The sequence below is a fragment of the Anabas testudineus genome, chromosome 18 (genome assembly GCF_900324465.2).
Source record: "Anabas testudineus chromosome 18, fAnaTes1.2, whole genome shotgun sequence".
In the NCBI taxonomy this organism is placed as follows: domain Eukaryota; kingdom Metazoa; phylum Chordata; class Actinopteri; order Anabantiformes; family Anabantidae; genus Anabas; species Anabas testudineus.
This window is the reverse complement of record NC_046627.1, coordinates 19476952-19497455: the sequence shown is the minus strand read 5'-3', so window position 1 is coordinate 19497455 and position 20504 is coordinate 19476952. Positions and strand designations below refer to the sequence as shown.

Here is a 20504-nt window from a genome sequence, read left to right as displayed (position 1 = left end):
ACTTTTGCTTCATTTACCGTCGTCAACACAGAATGTTCCCCAAAAGTATTATAATTAATTTAATTGAACCATTAGCTTCACTTCAATAAAACAAAACTGAAATATGTTTCCTAAATCCATAAAACAATCTTTGCGCCATGTAACGTAAAGCGAGTCTGTCATTTGTAGTTTTTACCGGCGTGTCGCCTACAGGATGACGCACTTTAAAAACTACAACGCGGCTGTCAGTTGGTGTCCGCCGCCATAAAACTTCCCGCGCAAACAGTGGAAAAGGAAGCAGCGGCACAGGCAGAAGACAGTCATTCTTTTATAACGGTAAATACTTTCTTTGTCTAACGTTAAATGTTGACGAATTAGTAGCTCCTGCTCAGGTAAACAGTTTGTTATGCTCATTAAGTGGATTCAGTTTTGGCACTTTCCGTCGCTCGAAGCTTGACTTTTGACATCGGGTAGAAAAACAACAGATCTGTGTGATGTGACCATTAGCAATAGCATCATTAGCATATGAGCACTTTTACACAGCTACCTAGCTAAAAACAGGCTCATTACACTTCCACGGTGTAGTTATTACACTCCTGGCTAATGCTGCCTCGTCTTTTAAATGAGATAAGGATGTCTAATGGGTTATATCCAGATCATAGACCTGTGTCTGACAGCTACTGACCATATGTGAATGGACGGCTGTGTGACCGGGGAAATAATGTGCAAACATGGCGAAGAAGACACCACAGAGTAAAGATAGTGACCTGTGATCTCCCTCTCTTTCAGAAAGTCACTTTCCTGGGCAAAGTGCTTCATTTGTCGCATTTCGTGCTGCACTCCACCTCGTTTCCAGGATGCCTCGCATTGAGAATGACATCAAGCTGGACTTTAAAGATGTGCTTCTCCGTCCGAAGCGAAGCACGCTGAAGTCTCGTAGTGAGGTGGGTGTACAGCTGCAGGTTTTACCATGTGAACCCTGACTGACCTAGATACAGGTGTTTCCATCTGCTGAGCTCTAAGTCATTATCACTGAGTAAACACGTGTCCTCATTGGCATTGGTCAAAGAGTGCAACACTCATCCCTTACCCACATATATGCATTTATAACACTGTCATGGAAGGGAAATCTCCTGTCATTAAAGTAAATGGTTTGTTAAACAAATGTTTGAAACTGTTCGGTGCACTCAGGGTTTGTGGTTGTATTTGTTTATCTCAGGTGGACCTGATGAGGAGCTTCACCTTCAGGAACTCCAAGGGCAGCTACAGAGGGATCCCCATCATCGCTGCTAACATGGACACAGTGGGGACCTTTGAAATGGCTCTGGCTTTGCACCAGGTAGGCTATGCATAATAACTGATTATAGCAAAGTGCTATATGGAGCACATATGGCTACGATTTATTTGATGTATAATTTTTCTTGTACAAAAGTTAACCTTTCAATTATCAGTTTGTGGTAATGACAACTGACAAAAGTAGTGCAAACAAAACCAAGTCTAGCTAAATGTAGTCTGAGCTGTGATCAGTATAATCCTCGATAATCTCTGCTATGTAATATATTACATGTAGGTGATCATGTAATATATTACATAGCAGATTGATATATGGGGACATGCCCTAGTTCTCTCACCTGCCTTTTCCAAAGACCAGATTAAAACAAGAGGTGATCAAGCCTCTCTGATCCTCCAACTATGGGTGACTTGTGTGTGTGACAGGTTTCAGTTTATTCTTGTAAGAAAATTGAATAGCCCAAATTATTGTTTGTGATTTGGCTTATTTTAGTTAATGAAGTCTCAGAAAGTTAGGATTAAAAAACAAACACACATTAATAATTATTTTATTATTTCTTCAAGCCGTGTCGAGTCATGATGTGCCTGCATGTCCTTTTTGCAGCGTATCTTTCATACATTAATATGTTTGTCTTCCACTAGTTCTCTCTCTTCACTACAATTCACAAACATTACTCCGTGGATGACTGGTTGGAGTTTGCTGCAAAACATCCTGAATGCGTAGAGGTACCAAAATCATTAATTATTATGTAATTGCCTACCAAATCCAAGGAGTGAATTCATGGTGGTTTTTGTTGCAACACAGCTCTCTTTTCTCTGCTTGTGTGCCAGAGTGTAGCAGTCAGCACAGGGACTGGTGATGGTGACTTTGAGAGGATTTGCACCATCTTGGCAGCAGTGCCCCAGCTTCAGTACGTCTGTGTGGATGTAGCAAATGGCTACTCCGAACACTTTGTCCATTTCGTCAAAGACGTCAGGCAGAAGTTCCCTTCTCACACTATAATGGTCAGTAGATCTCTGTTGAATGCCCCTAATTGCATGTAGGGCTGTAAACAGAAAAGTGTGTTCACTGGATCTACTTTCTACTTTCAAATATATTTGTTTAGGCGGGAAATGTGGTGACAGGAGAAATGGTGGAGGAGCTGATCTTGGCTGGTGCTGACATCATCAAAGTAGGCATTGGACCAGGTAATCAATATTATTACCTCAACTTTAAATTTTTAGACAAATATGAAAATTATTCATGATTCATGATGGCTTAAAAGCCATTTCTTGGCTGTGTCTCTTCCTGTTCAGGCTCAGTGTGTACCACTCGCAAGAAGACAGGGGTGGGGTACCCACAGCTCAGTGCTGTGATTGAATGTGCAGATGCAGCCCATGGCCTGGGTGGTCACATCATCTCTGTGAGTAGTAATTCACAGAGATATCTTGTGTAATAACTCAGTAGTGTAATCTTAATGTTCAGTTAACAGTTAAACTCTATCGCCAGCAGCAGCTCAGCTTATGTATAAATAAATACTGGAATCAACGAGAAACATTTAGGTTATCTACACGTTGTGCAGTAGTTAAGTGCAGGACCATTGCATTTTGAGCCTTTTTGTCTCCAGCAGAGACTCCAGGAAACCACTGTGTCTGACCAGAAAAGAGTTGAACAACAAATAGTTGATTTTACACCACAGTTTCTGCAGTTTAAGCAAACAAGATACTGTTAATTGAGATTTAGCTGGTGGGTGAATTTTGTTATCTTCAGACACGACCTACCTCGTTGATTCCATGTGTTTCCAGTCTTTATGCTAAGCTTAGCTAACTAAATGCTGGCTCCACTTTCACATTGGCAAGACAGAGTGTGTTATTTTCCTTTTTACTGTATGTAATCTCCATCTAATTTGTTTGACGGTAAGCAAACTTATCTTTAGCTCTAGGCTGTACACTCACAGTCATAGTCACATTTATAACATAATGCTTTGTTTTGTGTTTTCCCATCTTCTTTTCTACACAGGATGGGGGATGTACTTGCCCAGGAGATGTCTCCAAGGCTTTTGGTTAGTATATGAGCTTATGAATCGCTCTCTTTTTCCAATGATAGTTTGAATTCATTTTTTTTTATATTTCACCATTTGTTTGGGCTCTTAAATGTGACACTCAGGTGCTGGAGCAGATTTTGTGATGCTGGGGGGTATGCTTGCTGGGCACTCAGAGAGCGGAGGCGAGGTCATCGAGAAAAATGGCAAAAAATACAAGCTGTTCTATGGAATGAGCTCAGACACAGCGATGAAGAAACACGCAGGGGGCGTGGCTGAGTATAGGTCAGACTTATTTCTGTCTATAAGTGAAATAAAACGTGTCGGTCTTTGTGTGTCTGTGAATGTTTCCCTGTCATTAAAACCTACAGTGTGCAGTAATTATTGGTGTTATACCAGATTTGCAGCGTCACCTCTCAGGACATTAACCAGTGTCTGTTTTCTTCGTCCAGAGCATCTGAGGGGAAGACAGTAGAAGTCCCCTACAAAGGTCCAGTGGACGAGACAATTCGAGACATCCTGGGTGGGGTTCGCTCCACCTGCACCTACGTTGGGGCAGCCAAGCTGAAGGAGCTAAGCCGCAGGACCACCTTCATCAGGGTCACCCAGCAGCTCAATAATGTCTTCGGCAGCGACAGCTGAAGGCTCGACTGAAGCATCAATCTACAACACCGTCTGACTGACTCCCAGGTGCTGGATGTGCACAAACAGAAGTGAAAATTGCTGCTTAATTATGGTCCTTTGTACTTTTCTGTTTCTTTGTTGGATGAATTGAGCTTCTACAAGTTGGAATTTGAATGCATTTTTAAGTACTTCATACAATCCAGAGAGTTTTTTAGAGACCAGTTTCTATACAGTTAAATGTAAGAGAGAGCAGTATCTCTTCACATCATTCCAGTGCCAGGTCCTTAGTTATTCTACTGCATTTACACACCATTGGGTCTTTATGAACAGTATATACAGTACATGTCTCTCTGCTGTGTACTGATATAGCAAATAGCAAACTTTGTCACCAACATAAGAAATTATAGCAAGTGTCTTAAATTATTTAGAAAAGTTAAACATGTATGCAATTTCTGGTTTTAGAAATGAAGTTATTCCACCACTTACTTTGCACTTTTATGATTTAAAATTTCTAATATTTAGTTTCTGTTTCTAAGTCATGGAAAGCTGAGAATAATGTGTCATATTAAATGTTGTTTCCAGCTCCAACTACTGCATAGGTATTAAACATAATTATCTTTATCTGTTTTTTTGACCAGTGTCTGAAACTAAGAAACTAAGTGGTCATTCCATGGAGGTTTTTCACCCCAGTGTATCACCTCACACAGTGTTTGTAGGTACTTTATTTCAAGCAGTTTGTGTTGTTTTATTTTTTATTGCCACAAGAGTGTGAAAGTTATTGTTTTATGTTGGAACAATACAAAATGAAAATGCAGTTTTTAACTCACCTTTTTCACTTCAGATTTTATCCAGTCAATAAAAAAATCCCACATGTTTTTGACCTTTTATTGTACAGTATCTATTACACTTAAATTTACTACATCTAATATTTCTTGCAATGTAAGAGCAAAACCGCCAGATGGAGACAAACACTGCAACACAGTAAGATACTTTTTTGGTACATTAGAACGAGATGTGTTGTGTATTCTGTATATTCAAGAACTTGCAACGTATTACTGATTGTTACATTGCATATATACATTTGATAGGAACAACAAGAATTGATTAGATTTGTACTCATCAAATGAAAGCAAATGGTTATTACTGCAGATACTGTATGTGTAGCCTGCACTTCTTGGTTTTGTGTGATGATGAGCTTTCAGTGACGCCTCATCCATTACAGAAGTTCACAAACCATTTCTGTGTTGTACAGGCTTCCAATAATTCTTCCACAGGAACAATTAGTCTGCTGGTAACCTCCATATGTGTTGTAATAATTTCCACAGGTGCACTTCCACTGCTGCTGAGGCCGACCTGAGCTATTATCCTTTCCCAGTTGGACAAAGGGGGTCAGATCCAGGTTGTTGAGACTCACCTTAATTGTGAGTATTTCTTCCCTTTGGTACTGGCCGGTTCTTCTGAAGAAGGACAGCGAGGAATCAACTAAGTTCCAAATAACCTCCACCAGTTCAGGTCTCGCCTCCTCTCCACTTCCACTCTGATATGTGATTGTTTTAGAGGAAACAATGCACTGTTTCTTTTTTTTGGGCATGGAAAACGCCTGTGGATTAGTTGATTGATCAGAACCATCATCATAATCTGTTGTGAGACAGCTGAGCTGGTTCTCTTCACAACACAGACAATACACTGGTTCATTCTTCAGGTTATTTGCAGACTGTTTGTCACATATTCCAACTTTCCAGTCAGTGTCTTTGGAAAAACCAATGAGCCATCTCTGAGACTTAGGAGCTGACTGAGTGTTGAGGATGAGAAGAGTGGCAGAGCATTCTCCCATTGAACTACTGTAGAAGACCTTCCTCTTGTCTGTGGACAGGGACATGCCTGGGCCCAAGATCTGTTGGTCAAACATTAGATCTGAACCAGTGGCCACAAGCTCCTGGTGGTTTTCAGGATCAACCAGAGTCAACAGGGATCCCCAGAACTTGCCTGCTTGCTTCACCATTTTTTCCCCATTCTGCCTGATCTTCTGAACCAGTTTGTCACGATCGCTGCCAGGCTCCAACCCTTTTGTCAGGTCCACAGCCTTGGCCTTCTCCACATCCTGATGCACCTGAGAATACATCTGCAGGAACCTGAAGGTGTCCTTCTCGTTCTGTGCTGCTTCCATGCTGCTCTTGCTGGTTTTGATGGCCGTCATCCGAGCAGAGACTGAACTCTGGACGCTGGTCAGAGAAATGTCACGCAGGTTTGTCACAGCTTCAATCAGACGCACACTAGAGCGACCCAGCTTCTGTCTTTCACTCTTCTCCCACTTTTCCAGACTCACGTTCTCATCATCAGTTTTCACCAGTAAGGCCTTCTGCTCAGTGTTGAGCTTTTCCAGGAGCTCTTTGTGGGCCGTGGAGAAGGTCTTCATGTTGTGTAGACGGTGCTGGTCCTCAATGGCACAGGAAACGCACAAACAGGTCATGTCATCCAGGCAGTAGTACTCCAGGAGTTTGCCATGCTGGGGGCATTTAGTGGTGCCACCTAAAGCCATAGGTTCAGTCAGAGGATGAGTCTGTAGTAACACAGGAGTGGTGAGGTGGGCCTGCAGGTGCTGGACACACATGGAGATCTCACACTTCATGCAGGTCTTTCGTGCCGGTTTCTTGTTCTTCTCTGTGCACATTTCACAGAGAATAACTTCTGGTCCCTTTTGTAGATGATCAGACATGTTTTCAGAAGATAATTCACTGTTCTGGAATAAAACTGAAATAAAGTGACTTCTTGATTGTAGTTGTTTAGCTTCTTGTCTGAATTCTCTGTTGCTGCAGGACTGTACAACAGTTTCCATTTACTGACATTTACAACTGCCCACTGCAAACAAACCCAAGGGGTGGAGTCGGACAGTTATGACTACAGCTTTTGTACCGCTCACAGTAAGTTTTATTGCAGTTATAAATTGCAAATATATTTTGATACAAGGAGTTTTGTGTGAATGATGCAGTATTATTGATACAGAAACCTTCGCACTGACAGAACTGTTCAATTTTACTGCAAGCACTAAATAGTGCATATTCACAAAATTAAACAAGCTAAAAATCTACATCTAGTAGTGTTTATTTGTAATGAACATGATTACGAGGTGCAGATAGGAATACATTGATTTGGGATTTTTACAACAACATGGCTGTCCATGTCCAAGAACAGGTAGCATGAGTTTACCTCAGCTAAAAGCACTCTCCATCATTCCCCACCAGCATTTCCATTGATTCTGGCATTGCTGTTAACTGAGGATAGGAAGTTCTTTTACTTGTCCTCTTCTAAGAAAACAAATGGGGCTTGTTGGTGAAGCTCATCTCTCCTGCTGTAAAACGATAGTGAGTCTGGAAAGCTCCACACACACACACACACACACACACACACACACACACACACACACACACACACACATTTAGAGGATCAATCCTCCAGGTGAAAGTCTCTCCAGACTCACTATCATGTGGAGCACTATATAATCAGACATGTTTTCAGAGGCAGGACGATCATGAAAATACCTGCTCTTGGTTTGATGTCTAATTTAAGTATTACAAAAAAGGTCCTTGAATTATCTCTCTTGATGTACTGTATTCATTTTAAATTAATACAAAATTATTATAATCTTAAGCAGTTTCGTATCCTTGATTTATATCATTATTAGGATTGTGTCACTTGATTGTCGGCTGCTCATAAAAGCCACACCTTACCTTATCAGTGAATAAAGCTTAATAATCTACAATGTTCAAATATACACTCAGTTGCTGGTTTAAAACACAAACCTGTAAAAGAGCAGAGAAGCTGAACAATTACAACTTTCATTAAAGTTAGATGCTTTTGAGGAAACTAATTCCCTTTACTTAAACTTCCTGTAATTCACTATGATTTTGCAGTTTGTTTATCAGTGAAATAGTTTTTGCTCCTAAATAGTCTCTATTCATTTCAATCAGGCAGGAGACAGAGGGTCCAGGCTCTAAACTGACTGTAAGGTGATATTTACTGAAGAGGTGATCTATCTGAATTAAACATTATTAGTAGTCAAACTCCAACTAAAGCTGGATCCACTGCTTTTTAACTGTGGACTGAACCATAGCAGCTGAGAGGTGGAGGTAGGAGCTTTAAACCATTCATTCACTTTTCGGTATCTTGTTGGTCCAGCTACATACATAATTAATCAGAGTAAGTTAGAAATTAATTAATAAGTGTTAAACAGTTAAGCTAACATATGCTGTAGTTAGCATTCAACTGAGAGCTAATTAATGCTAATGCTAATAAACTGGTACATTGGGATCACAAACTGAGCTTAGGTAACTTAATGGTCTGTAATGTTTCTTAATGTTAGACTCAGTTTGTCAAGTAAGACGATTTAATTATACTAAAATAGAAAAACAGATCTATCATGTGAATGTGCTGAGCGGCCTCTCAGCCTGTGGAGGACATGTGGTCAGGTTAGCTAACGCAGCTCTGTGAAGCTCAGGAGAAAGGCGATATTTTAAATTTAGAAAAGTACAAAAGGGAAGAAGACTGAGAAGAAGTCGGGATAAGTTTATGGGAAAGCTGCTTAATGTTGTAGTGAGGTTTGAGGGAGATGAAGGTGTAAAGAAAATGGATGCTTTGAAATTGACTAAAATTTATAAGAGCACAAGTAGAAGAGGTGAAGTTTAGCCAAGGGTGCTGGGAATTAATTGATAGGGTGTCATACAGAGGTGCAGGTTGAAGGTGCAAGGAAGTAGAAGTTTGGGCATACAGCAAAAGTGTGTAAAGGTAAAGGAAGTGAGTGAGATGTGGGAATCTACATGAATATGATAGATGTGAAGTTGGAGCCAAACCCAAGTGCTGCAACTGTGGAGGGGGACAGTGCAGCATGTAGGGGATGTGAGGTGATGAGGAAGGAGGATGAGATTCAGCAAGTTAAAATTAAGGAACGAATATCATATGCAAATGCAGCTAAGAGGGTAGGAGGAGGAAAACGGGTAAGGGCTGAGGAAGATGGGAAGCAGGAGAGGGCGGATATGTGGTGCAGTTAGTTAGTGACAGGAAGTTGAGTATGATAGAAGAAGATGGGGATCTAGGGTGGTTTAATAAAAGTGTAAGAGAATCAGGAAGGTATCAGGAAGTCTGCTCTCCTAACAAATCTTAGGAGCAAAGGCAGATGTAGGAAAAAAGCAGTGCGGCGGTGGAATGAGGAGTGTGGGGATGCACTTACAGAGAGGAGTAAAGCTTTTAGGAAGTTAAAAAGTAATCATAACTTTCAGCAGTTAATAGAATATAAAAAGGCCCAGGCAGGACTGTGAAGGACAATAAGGAAGGCAAAAAGATTGAACTGGAGGCAATTTTGCAACTCTATAGGTGATATAACTCAGGTAGGGGACGTCTGGAAAATGATTAAGAAAATTGGGGGAGAAGGGAGAGATTGGGGGGTATCCAGTGTTGGTGAGTGAGGGAGATGCAGCTGTAACAAAAGAAGAGAAAGCAGAAATGCTGGTGAGAGCTTTTATTAAAGTGCATGCATCTGAAAATCTGTGGCTGGATGGACAAAGAGGAAGACAGAAAACAAGGGAGGAAACTAAAGATACGTTGTGCAGGAAGGAGGATGTTGCTGGTGACAAAAAAAGTACCATTAACACCATAACGTCAGCGAGAGCAATAGCCAAGACTAATTATTCAGCTCCAGGGAAGGATGAGATTTGCTCTATTATGTTAAAACATCTAAGTGGAGTTGGACTAAATAAATTGTTGTCATTGTTTAATACAGTAGGGGAAATAGGGAAATTGACAAAAGGTTGGAAGGAAGAAATTATAGTTCCAATAAAGAAACCAGGAAAGGATGAAAGTAAACCTGGAAGTTATAGGCCAATAACTTTAATATCTAATGTGTGTAAAATTATGGACTGACTGATATATTATCTGAAGAAACATAATTTGGTGAAGGCCATTGTTTGCTGATGATGGAGCATTATGGAAGAGGGGAAAAAATGAAATACACTTAGTAAATAAAATGCAGGATAGGATAAAACAAGTAGAGGAATGGGGGATGAAATGGGGATTTAGATTTTTAATAGAGAAGAAAAAAGAACAGTGCTGGTTGATTTATTTCGTTTTTTGGGCATGAACTTTGATTCCAGGCTAACATGGAAAGACCGTATTTACTTATTTAGTAAATAGCTTTAAGAAAGTACTGAATGTGATGTCACCTTTTTCACTTCAGATTTTATCCAGTCAATAAAAACATCCCACATGTTTTGACATTTTATTTTATTTATTACACTTAAATTTACTACATCTAATATTTCTTGCAACCTGAGAGTAAACACCGCCACCACCAGATGGAGACAAACACTGCAACACAGTAAGATACTTTTTTGTATATTCAAAAAATCTCATAATCAACGTATTACTGATTGTAACATTGCATATATATATTTGATATAAACAACAAGAATTGATTAGATTTGTACTCATCAAATGAAAGCAAATGGTTATTACTGCAGATACTGTATGTGTAGCCTGCACTTCTTGGTTTTGTGTGATGATGAGCTTTCAGTGCCACCTCATCCATTACAGAAGTTCACAAACTATTTCTGTATTGTACAGGCTTCCAATAATTCTTCCACAGGAACAATTAGTCTGCTGGTAGCCTTTACATGCGTATCCACCTCCATATCGGTTGTGAACATTTCCACAGGTGCACTTCCACTGCTGCTGAGGCCAACCTGAACTATTATCCTTTCCCAGTTGGACAAAGGGGGTCAGATCCAGGTTGTTGAGACTCACCTTAATTGTGAGTATTTCTTCCCTTTGGTACTGGCCGGTTCTTCTGAAGAAGGACAGCGAGGAATCAACTAAGTTCCAAATAACCTCCACCAGTTCAGGTCTCGCCTCCTCTCCATTTCCACTCTGATATGTGATTGTTTTAGAGGAAACAATGCACTGTTGGTTTATTTCGGGCATGGAAAGTGCCTGTGGATTAGTTGATTGATCAGAACCATCATCATAATCTGTTGTGAGACAGCTGAGCTGGTTCTCTTCAAAACACAGACAATACACTGGTCCATTCTTCAGGTTATTTGCTGACTGTTTGTCACATATTCCAACTTTCCAGTCAGTGTCTTTGGAAAAACCAATGAGCCATCTCTGAGACTTAGGAGCTGACTGAGTGTTGAGGATGAGAAGAGTGGCAGAGCATTCTCCCATTGAACTACTGTAGAAGACCTTCCTCTTGTCTGTGGACAGGGACATGCCTGGGCCCAAGATCTGTTGGTCTAACATTAGATCTGAACCAGTGGCCACAAGCTCCTGGTGGTTTTCAGGATCCACCAGAGTCAACAGGGATCCCCAGAACTGGCCTGCTTGCTTCACCATTTTTTCCCCATTCTCTCTGATCTCCTGAACCAGTTTGTCACGATCGCTGCCAGGCTCCAACCCTTTCCTCAGGTCCACAGCCTTGGCCTTCTCCACATCCTGATGCACCTGAGAATACATCTGCAGGAACCTGAAGGTGTCCTTCTCGTTCTGTGCTGCTTCCATGCTGCTCTTGCTGGTTTTGATGGCCGTCATCCGAGCAGAGACTGAACTCTGGACACTGGTCAGAGAAATGTCACGCAGGTTTGTCACAGCTTCAATCAGACGCACACTAGAGCGACCCAGCTTCTCTCTTTCACTCTTCTCCCACTTTTCCAGACTCACGTTGTCATCATCAGTTTTCACCAGTAAGGCCTTCTGCTCAGTGTTGAGCTTTTCCAGGAGCTCTTTGTGGGCCGTGGAGAAGGTCTTCATGTTGTGTAGACGGTGCTGGTCCTCAATGGCACAAGAAACACACAAACAGGTCATGTCATCCAGGCAGTAGTACTCCAGGAGTTTGCCATGCTGGGGGCATTTAGTGGTGCCACCTAAAGCCATAGGTTCAGTCAGAGGATGAGTCTGTAGTAACACAGGAGTGGTGAGGTGGGCCTGCAGGTGCTGGACACACATGGAGATCTCACACTTCATGCAGGTCTTTCGTGCCGGTTTCTTGTCCTCCTCTGTGCACATTTCACAGAGAATAACTTCTGGTCCCTTTTGTAGATGATCAGACATGTTTTCAGAAGCAGGGAATCTTGATTCGATGTTTCTTGAATTCTGTGGTGAACAAAGTCCTTAGGATCCTTCTTGTTGCTCTTTAGTTGCCGTTGTTTTGGCAGAAAACTAATCTTCAAACTAAAACTTAAAGATTTCTGAATTTAGTTTAGGTTCATTTGTTTCTCGAACATTTGCTTTGTTGCTGCTGCTTTGCAGAACAGTTTCAGTCTCCTGAGAGGTAAAACTATATTGCCCTCACTTCCACAAAACCAAACACTCACAGGGTGGAGTCAGAAAGATGTGCTGGCAGTTGTTGGCATTCATTTTCACACCCATATGAGTGGGGATTTATTCAGAACTTGCAAACACACGTTGGTGTATTATTTGTGTATGAAAGACATTAGAACATGTAATAAAAATCAGGCCCAGTATGACATCCAGATAGTAATCAGCTCATGATACTAAAACCCTACATTTATCACGTTCATTTAGGGATAATAATTCACATTTACACTGATAGAACTGCTCCTCTTAATTTTAACTTAATATTGTTACTGAGATCTTTGCACTGAATGAAATGCAAATGATTAATGAAATGTGAAGATGTGAAATAAACGCAACAGGATGCCTGCCTTACAGAAGCTCACACAGCACCTCTGTTGCAAACAGAGAACCAGTCACTCCTCCCTAAAAACTGGTTGAATGAGATGACTAGAAAAACCTGTATCCATGACTTGACTCATTGCAAACCTCCCAACATGAACACACAGACAAGCTGCAGAAGGACTGCAGCTTTTGTGACGTTCAAAGAAAGGTTAATTTCCCACATAGCAGTAGGACTTTAGTTATGAATCGCAAACACATTTTAATACAAGTAGTTTTGTGTGAATAGTGGGGTATTATTGATAAAGAAATCTTTGCACTGTCAGAACTGTTCAATTCTACTCTTCAATCTTACTGCAAATAAGCCCTAAATAGTGCATATTCACAAAATGAAATAAGCTATAAATCTACATCTAGTAGTGTTTGTTTGAAATGAAAATGATTGGAATACAGTGTGCATGATTAATATATTGATTTGGGATTTATAGAACAACAGGTTTGTCCATTACAGAAGTTTACAAAGCACTTCTGTGATGTACGGAGCACCAATACCTCCTCCATACGAACAGGTAGCATGAGTATACCTCTGGTAAAAACACCTTTCATCACTTCCCACATGAACATTTCCATTGATTCTGGCATTGCTGTTAACTGATGATAAAATTGTTCCTGACATATTTAAGTCCTTTTGTGACTTGCACTATATAATCAGACATGATTTCAGAGGCAGGAATATCTTGAAAATCCAGCTCTTGGTTTGCTGTTTAATAAATTCCTTTTGATTTGTTTTAATTTAAGTATTAGAAAATGTCCTTGAATCAGCTGGCTAACAGTGAGATCTCACTAGCTTCAGCAGTTTCATATCCTTATTTTATATATTTATAGGATTGTGTCAGTTGATTGTCTTGAGCAGAGAATTTACAACTTACATGAAGGTTAAATGGCTTTTGAGGAAACTAATTCCCTTTACTTAAACTTCCTGTAATTCACTATAATTTTGCAGTTTGTTTATCAGTGAAATAGTTTTTGCTCCTAAATAGTCTCTATTGATTTCAGTACAGAGGGTCCAGGCTCTAAACTGACTGTAAGGTGATATTTACTGAAGAGGTGATCTATCTGAATTAAACATTATTAGTAGTCAAACTCCAACTAAAGCTGGATCCACTGCTTTTTAACTGTGGACTGAACCATAGCAGCTGAGAGGTGGAGGTAGGAGCTTTAAACCATTCATTCACTTTTCGGTATCTTGTTGGTCCAGCTACATACATAATTAATCAGAGTAAGTTAGAAATTAATTGACAAGTGTTAAACATGTAATATGTGCCTGTGTTACTGACGTGCTGCTGTAGTTAGCATTCAACTGAGAGCTAATTCATGCTAATGCTAATAAACTGGCATATTGGGATCACGAACTGAGCTTAGTTAGTTGACTTAAGGGTGTGTAATATTTCTTAATGTTACCCTAGACTCAGTTTGTCACGTAAGCCGATTTGATTTAATATCATACTCAACTGGAAAAACATACATCATGTGAATGTGTGCCGCTAACTTAGCTAACGCTAACGTTAGCCGAAGTTAGCTAGCGTTAGATGGCTAATGTGAATTTTTAAACACTAGTGTTATTTAGTATGAACTTAATGTTTAGTCATTAAATTAACATAATGCATATTGTATGTAGTGTTGCGTAAAATTAATTCCGCGTTTAACGCATAATTTACCCAATTTACCCTAAATTTACCGACTAGTAGCTAAAGTTAAACATTTCAGTAGTTAACTTCGTGTGGTGACATTTTGACACAGTCACTTTATTTCTGTAGATTACTATTAAATCACTTTTATTTACAGTTACCCCAAGATCCAGTTGCTATGACTCAACTTCCAGATAATCTTAAGTAATGTAACAATGTTTATCTGAGAGTTTATGCTAATATTAATTGTTATGTTGAAAAACTTTACTGGGATCAGAGCATTTTACATATTTACTCAAATTAAATGGAGCCAAGTACTTCCTCTGCTGCAGCACTGTGATTTGTCTGGAAATATCTTATTTTCAATTTGTGAGTGCTGCTGCATGGTGATAAGGCCTTCACAGTGAGGTATAGCAGTGTAAATTGTATATGAGATGTGTATCATGATGTAGTATGTTTTCTGATGCCCCAAAGTAATTCACATCTCTGTTTTCAGTGTAGAAATAATAAAGTTTATATTCCAAAAACATCTATATGATACAATACTGTTCTAGGATATTCAACAGTGAGTGGGATGACAGTTCAGTGTAGGTAACAACTATAGCAAGTTTGGTTGGTGGACATATTCAAGTTAATAAAACGTTAAAGTTAAAAATTGGAAATACATATTTTCCCTTAAAAGGTATAGATGATGATCATTTGTTAAAGGATCAACCCTGTTTGTCTGCTCTTTCTAGGAGTTGTTATGACTGCTCAAAAAGATGGCGCAGATAGCTGATCAACGGCTCCCCAGGATCAAACAAGCAACACCTGACGTTTGCAGAGAAACTAACACTGCCCCACCAGCTTTCTACCTCAACCAGAACAGTGCACTGTGTCTCCCGTTGGTCTCTGATAGTCAGAGGCTTATATGGGTGCACTCAAACCAGATTGACATACAGATGGAAGGTGCAGCAGAGCTGGACAAGGCCTTCGACAGGTTCCCATATCTAACAGAGAAACAGACAGCTGCACTAGCACAGAGCTGCTCCCTTCACCCAGACCAGGTGAAGGTTTGGTTTATGTTACAGAGACTCCGTTATGGTATCAGCTGGGATTACAATGACATTCAGGAAGTCCGAAGGAAGTTGACGACACAACAGGAAAAGGAAAAGCTGCAAGACAGGATAGGGGATGAGACAAGCAACGATAGAAAAGAGAAGAGACAATATACAGAGGTAGATGAGTCTCATGGGAAGACTGTAGAAAAAGTAAGGAAGGAACAGAGTAGATATGAGGGAAAGATGGTGGGAGAAAATTTCAGGACTAATGAGCATTCTGAGAGAAAAATTAAGCAAGTGCAACTAGTGAAGACGGTGAAGGACAGAGAAGTTAATAAAGTAGAGGAAGACAAGGGGAATACTGAGCAAAAGCGGAAGAGGATCACAGTGACAGACAAGACTGGAAAGAAGAGGATGAAGCGAGTCACTGAGGGAGCTGTGGAGAGAGCCCGAGATGTAGGCAAAAGAAGGGAACAGCAAAAATCCGTCAAGTCACAAACAGATTGTACCAGAAAGAGGATAACAAGAAAAACAAACAAAAGATTAATGTCCATCCATAAGTGGCCTGCTGCCAAGAGTTTCGTGGTGCCTGATGAACCGCTGGATGCAAGTCCTCTTGTCTTCTCCCAGCCTCCAGCACAAACCCTTGATGTGCCTCCACTGAGTGACAACGTGAAAGAACTGCTGGAAAGCTGTGATGTTTTCCCCAACACCTTAAATTGTCATATGATGGCTGTGAATGGCATCTTTGAAGGGAAACCAGAAACTACAGAGTCCAAGCTGCAGGAAGAACTGTTTGTAGGTTTAACAAACCACAGTGTTGTCAAGACTGACATTGACAAACTGAAAGAGCTCACCAAAGTGAATAATCCTGCCGACGGGTCATCCATATGCACCCAACAGCAGGATTCTCATGTTGTAGATCCATGCAGGGGCCACAGTCGGAGCCGCCGCAGTACCAAGACACAGACACAGTTGGCAATGTTGAAGGTGGCATTCTCTTACTGCCAGTATCCAGACAGTAAGGACTACGACCGACTAGCGGTGGTGGTTGGCATCCCTCGCTATTTGTTGGTTCAGTGGTTTAGTGACATGCGCTATTACATCAAAAAAGGAAGGCCACGCTGGATGACTCGGGACCAGCACAGCAAAGCGCTGGAGAACGTCAGGTACCGGCAATGCCTCAACACGCTGACAAAGGTGCAAACGATGGAGGAAATCTGAGACACAACCTGGCAGGTGGTGCTTAAGAGGAGTGAACGTTTTGGTGAATCTGAAAGGGAGAAAGTGCCTCCAGAGTAGAAATAATCTTTTAACATCAAAAACAGTTTTGATTTGTGCATTATTGAAGTTAGTTTGTTGTTCAGTTAAACCTGAGGACAGTGTTTTTTAATACAGCTGTTTGGCAAAAAGATGCCAAGTTGCATTCTTTTGAATTTACCTATTGTTCATTGCTGTTGCACTGTTAGTTTTTTTTATTACTTCGTTTACTTCTTTGCTAGCATGTACATACAGAACTTTTAATTGATATTCATTTGCCCTCCAGGCGTAGTGTTATGCTGATCAGTCTATTTGTGCTGTGGAGTTTTTATTTTAATTTAAGTCAAGCATTTAATATTGAATGTTTTAATATGACTCATCGTGTGATTAGTTGCATTGAAACATCAATTACAGGAGGTGATTGATTAATTTTCATTGTCAGTAGATGAATATTTAATTTTTCAACATGACTGAAAAACGATTAAAATAACAATAATTGCATGATGTTAGTTATTTATCACCTGTAAGTCTACCTGACAATTCAGAGGTCACAAAAAAGTTAACAAATTGATATGGTTGTGGAGTATTATGTAGAATATATTGCACAAAAAATAGACACATTAATAGCTATGACACTCCTTCTCATTGTATCCGGCTACATTACTAATCTTCCTCTAAGATGTTTTCTCATGTTTAATATTCAAGGCTGTTAAAGAACATCTTTTTGTCTGTTTCATTTAGTTGTTCATGCTGTTCGTGTCAATAAAGTGGATTCCTCTCTCCTCCAAGACAAACCCTTATTCAATTAATACTTTCAGATGTAGTCTGTGTTACATACAGATACTTTTCTCCTTATCAATTCCAGCTTTCTATGTACTCTGCCCTCTGTGGCTGCCAAAACTCAGCACCCTCGATAACGCGTCGGATCAGAGATGCAGAAGTGATAAGCAGGTGCCCGGCAGCGTGCAGCAGGGTGGAGGCCATTCGCAGAGCTTCTCTGAAAAAGAGAAACAAGATAAAGTGTGATTTGTTTGATTTTGTAAATTAGATTTAATGTTCTATGATAAAACTTTGAATTGACTGAAAGCTGCACTAAATTTGTATTTGGATGAAATATATCCCCCTGTCATCCTAACAGTGTACAAGTGCTTTGTTATATGCTTTTGATATTAAACCTACAGCTATCATTTTGGTTTGACAAACATACTTTTGTAGGAGTTTTTCTTTTACTTGTACTTGTATTTTTACATAAATGATCACAATACAGATGTAAGGAACAGCCTACACTAACTTGTAAGGCTAATTTAAAAAAACCTAAACCTCCTGTCTTTACCTGAGGACTTTCTTGGGCCCCAGACACTGGAAGTCAGCGCTCACAGAGTACAGACCCTGAAATGTTGCCTTGACATTTAGAGACCCAAACACATCCTTAGGGTTCAACCTGTAAAGATCAAAGGTGACACGAGCTATGTCTCTCCCAGTCCTCTGTTTGTCTTGAGATTTGGGCACGACAGCACCCTGTGGGATTAGAGATGGCAGTGGAGCGTATTAATCGTTTGTGATGAACAAGTGCTATATCATACAATACCTAAACCCATGTTTTTATATAGAAAAACCTTTTGGTCAAACATACTGGCCGAGGTCTCCATCTCTGTCCGGGCTCCAGGGCCATGAGTGCAGTGTTGTCAGGCAGGGTCATGAGGAACTCATCTGAGTCTACTTCTGTACCATCCTCCTCACAAACCAGCGACAGAGACAGCGCAGACAGAGACAGCAGCAATGCCTGGCATACCTACAGCACAGATTCAAATCATTATTACACCCAAAAGGTTCTTTTGGATCAATGTGCAGGGTAAAATGAGCTCTTGAATAGAAGAGAATGAATCATATGTATCTATAATCATGCATAATAGAACAGAAATGGTAAAACACCAGAGAATAATGTAATAAAATTATGAAGTAAATATGTGAAGTAATAACAACTCCGCTCATTGCATTTATCACATCTACTTTTCAGTAGCAGCAGCTACAGTAGGACTTGAAAACCTAAAAAAACCCCCACTAAAGTAGATCTCTATTGTAAATAAATAATCACTACATGCCAATAATTCAATCTGGCTCTCAGCTTTGTGCAGTGCATAAATGAGTCATGACTTCATGTTACCATAAATTCAACATCACTGAAGACTTGGGATAATGTTACATCCCAGTAGCCTTGTTAAGATCATTATTCTTTGTCCACTGGTTGAAACCTGCTGTTATTCACAGATTTCTTTTTTGTTGTATTTTCCCATAAGCAGCTGATGTTGATCAGAACTGCGTATTCCCACTAATTACAGTCTCTCTCACCCTTTCTTTCAGCTCCTCCAGGGTCCCGGCTGTGACCCCCTTCTTGGTCTCCCTATTGTGACAGCACACTCTGAACGGCCGCTGTGGTGGGGACCACACTCGCCTGGTCACTGTTCTGAGGACAAACAAGACAGACAGGTTATTGAATGATGTGTTTTTTCTGTTCAAAGTTTAATAAATAATTTGTCTAGACACTTTTCACAGCATAACATAACTCTATCATCGTACAGGGGCAACTTGTTACACTGACAGTGGCTCAGTTCCATTCGAGTCTGCTAAACCATAACAGTCAGTCAGCATAAACAATATCAGCACCATGAAACACAAGCAACTATACAGGAATTCAGTTATCACTGATTTTATTATTTAAATACATTCTTCGTGAAATTCTCACCTATTGTTTGGTGCTAACCTTCTCATTTTCTCATTTCCATGTTTTGATTTGTTTTGTTTTGTTTTTTTGCTCAAGGTTCAAATAAGCAAATATTTTGAATCCTGTTCAAACTGTACTGTGTTGTTTGGCTTGTTGAGCAAACACAGGAATCACAAGGCAAATATCAACAGGCCAAAACTAATTCTTCACTTACTTGATAAATGAAGATGTAGAATCCATTCTGATCACTGTCTCGTTGTCTCCCCTCACAGACGTACCTTCTGTTGAGTGTTTTGGTGCATCAAACTCTAATAATCTAATAGTCTATACTGCTCGTGTTTGATCCAGCAGCTGGACTTTGCTCCAAACCTGGTGATAATTCAGACGCAGAACATCACCGGGCAAAGTTCCTCTGGCTTGTGTGTGTGTGTGTGTGTGTGTGTGTGTGTGACTGAAAGACATCATATCTTTATCTGACAACTGCAATAAATGCCTCTATGACCTGGCTGATACTGTACTGAGGTGAAAAATAATAATAATATGTGAGAGTTACACTCTGGTAGTTACAGTATATTTATAATTGTGACCACAGTTTATAGTGGGACATTGTACAGTCAATAATTAAAGTTAGTGTTCCTGCTAGTGTTAGTGCCTTCACACGCAACTTATATAATCACATATGAATTATTTATTGCAGTGTCTTTTAACTTATTGGCTGACAACGTGCACATTAATACTGAAATAGCTGTGATAAACATTATATATTTATTTATAAAGTTATATATTTAATTTATATTGTATCTGTCATTGTATCACACTCAACATGTTGTGGGGTGCCACTATTGGTGAGAAAAAAAAACACAATTATAAAATGTTACCTTGAAATTCAATAAGTCTTTTCAGCTACTGTATATTTTCCAAATACATTTGGTGGAGTAAAAATGCAATAATTTCAGAGAAATTGTTGCATTTTTACTTACTTCCCTGAAATGTGGTGGGAAATGTAAATACTTTTAAAACTTAAGTTGTTACTTTAATGTATTATATTTTAAATCATTTTAAGATCTTTGTAGAGATGTAAACTCAAAATAAAACCTGTATGGCACCACTGTAACACTCATTTCAGCTTTTCCTAGCTGTTTTGTTAGTTCATTATTCATATGCCACGTAAAATAACCTGATATTCTTCTTAATAAACATA

The 20504-nt window shown here is 39.8% G+C and overlaps 5 protein-coding genes across 7 annotated transcripts; 2 read left to right on the top strand and 3 right to left on the bottom strand.

Annotated features, from left to right (window-relative positions):
- Positions 1–272: 272 nt before the first annotated feature.
- Positions 273–4781, top strand: gmpr2 (guanosine monophosphate reductase 2). Of its 2 annotated transcripts, none has more exons than XM_026352550.1 (10): positions 273–315; positions 769–923; positions 1199–1318; positions 1912–1995; positions 2101–2274; positions 2376–2457; positions 2566–2672; positions 3269–3311; positions 3416–3575; positions 3743–4781. In XM_026352550.1, the coding sequence occupies exons 2-10, from the start codon at positions 837–839 to the stop codon at positions 3930–3932; spliced, it is 1047 nt and encodes a 348-aa protein (XP_026208335.1). In that variant the 5' UTR covers positions 273–315; positions 769–836; the 3' UTR covers positions 3933–4781. The 2 variants fall into 2 exon arrangements, with proteins under 2 accessions (XP_026208335.1, XP_026208336.1); XM_026352551.1 differs by lacking the exon at positions 273–315 and adding an exon at positions 335–371.
- A 231-nt stretch (positions 4782–5012) lies between these two features.
- Positions 5013–6742, bottom strand: LOC113157571 (tripartite motif-containing protein 15-like). The gene has a single exon (XM_026353144.1). It carries the CDS (start codon positions 6628–6630, stop codon positions 5131–5133), a length of 1500 nt encoding a protein of 499 aa, XP_026208929.1. The 5' UTR covers positions 6631–6742; the 3' UTR covers positions 5013–5130.
- Positions 6743–10186: 3444 nt separating this feature from the next.
- Positions 10187–12209, bottom strand: LOC113157173 (tripartite motif-containing protein 16-like). Its single transcript, XM_026352487.1, has one exon. It carries the CDS (start codon positions 12006–12008, stop codon positions 10491–10493), a length of 1518 nt encoding a protein of 505 aa, XP_026208272.1. The 5' UTR covers positions 12009–12209; the 3' UTR covers positions 10187–10490.
- Positions 12210–13740: 1531 nt separating this feature from the next.
- On the top strand, positions 13741–17121 carry homezb (homeobox and leucine zipper encoding b). Its single transcript, XM_026353597.1, has 2 exons — positions 13741–13802; positions 15019–17121. The coding sequence occupies exon 2, from the start codon at positions 15043–15045 to the stop codon at positions 16543–16545; it is 1503 nt and encodes a 500-aa protein (XP_026209382.1). The 5' UTR covers positions 13741–13802; positions 15019–15042; the 3' UTR covers positions 16546–17121.
- Positions 17122–17256: 135 nt separating this feature from the next.
- Positions 17257–19720, bottom strand: cideb (cell death inducing DFFA like effector b). 2 transcript variants are annotated; one of them, XM_026353598.1, is made up of 5 exons: positions 19518–19720; positions 18931–19045; positions 18215–18373; positions 17915–18099; positions 17257–17578 (listed from the first exon to the last, which is right to left on the bottom strand). In XM_026353598.1, the coding sequence occupies exons 1-5, from the start codon at positions 19541–19543 to the stop codon at positions 17437–17439; spliced, it is 627 nt and encodes a 208-aa protein (XP_026209383.1). In that variant the 5' UTR covers positions 19544–19720; the 3' UTR covers positions 17257–17436. The 2 variants fall into 2 exon arrangements, with proteins under 2 accessions (XP_026209383.1, XP_026209384.1); XM_026353599.1 differs by lacking the exon at positions 19518–19720 and adding an exon at positions 19325–19365.
- Positions 19721–20504: the final 784 nt, after the last annotated feature.

What these genes read in the sequence shown, in the direction of transcription:
- gmpr2 (XM_026352550.1), top strand. Translation starts at nt 837, where the DNA reads ATGCCTCGCATTGAGAATGACATCAAGCTGGACTTTAAAGATGTGCTT. An exon ending in CAAAGTAGGCATTGGACCAG is followed by an intron (nt 2,458 to 2,565) that starts GTAATCAATATT and finishes CTTCCTGTTCAG; the next exon opens with GCTCAGTGTGTACCACTCGC. An exon ending in GGGGGCGTGGCTGAGTATAG is followed by an intron (nt 3,576 to 3,742) that starts GTCAGACTTATT and finishes TTCTTCGTCCAG; the next exon opens with AGCATCTGAGGGGAAGACAG.
- LOC113157571 (XM_026353144.1), bottom strand. Translation starts at nt 6,630, where the DNA reads ATGTCTGATCATCTACAAAAGGGACCAGAAGTTATTCTCTGTGAAATG.
- LOC113157173 (XM_026352487.1), bottom strand. Translation starts at nt 12,008, where the DNA reads ATGTCTGATCATCTACAAAAGGGACCAGAAGTTATTCTCTGTGAAATG.
- homezb (XM_026353597.1), top strand. Translation starts at nt 15,043, where the DNA reads ATGGCGCAGATAGCTGATCAACGGCTCCCCAGGATCAAACAAGCAACA.
- cideb (XM_026353598.1), bottom strand. Translation starts at nt 19,543, where the DNA reads ATGGATTCTACATCTTCATTTATCAA. An exon ending in TCTACATCTTCATTTATCAA is followed by an intron (nt 19,046 to 19,517) that starts GTAAGTGAAGAA and finishes GTTTGTCCTCAG; the next exon opens with AACAGTGACCAGGCGAGTGT. An exon ending in TGGAGGAGCTGAAAGAAAGG is followed by an intron (nt 18,374 to 18,930) that starts GTGAGAGAGACT and finishes TCTGTGCTGTAG; the next exon opens with GTATGCCAGGCATTGCTGCT.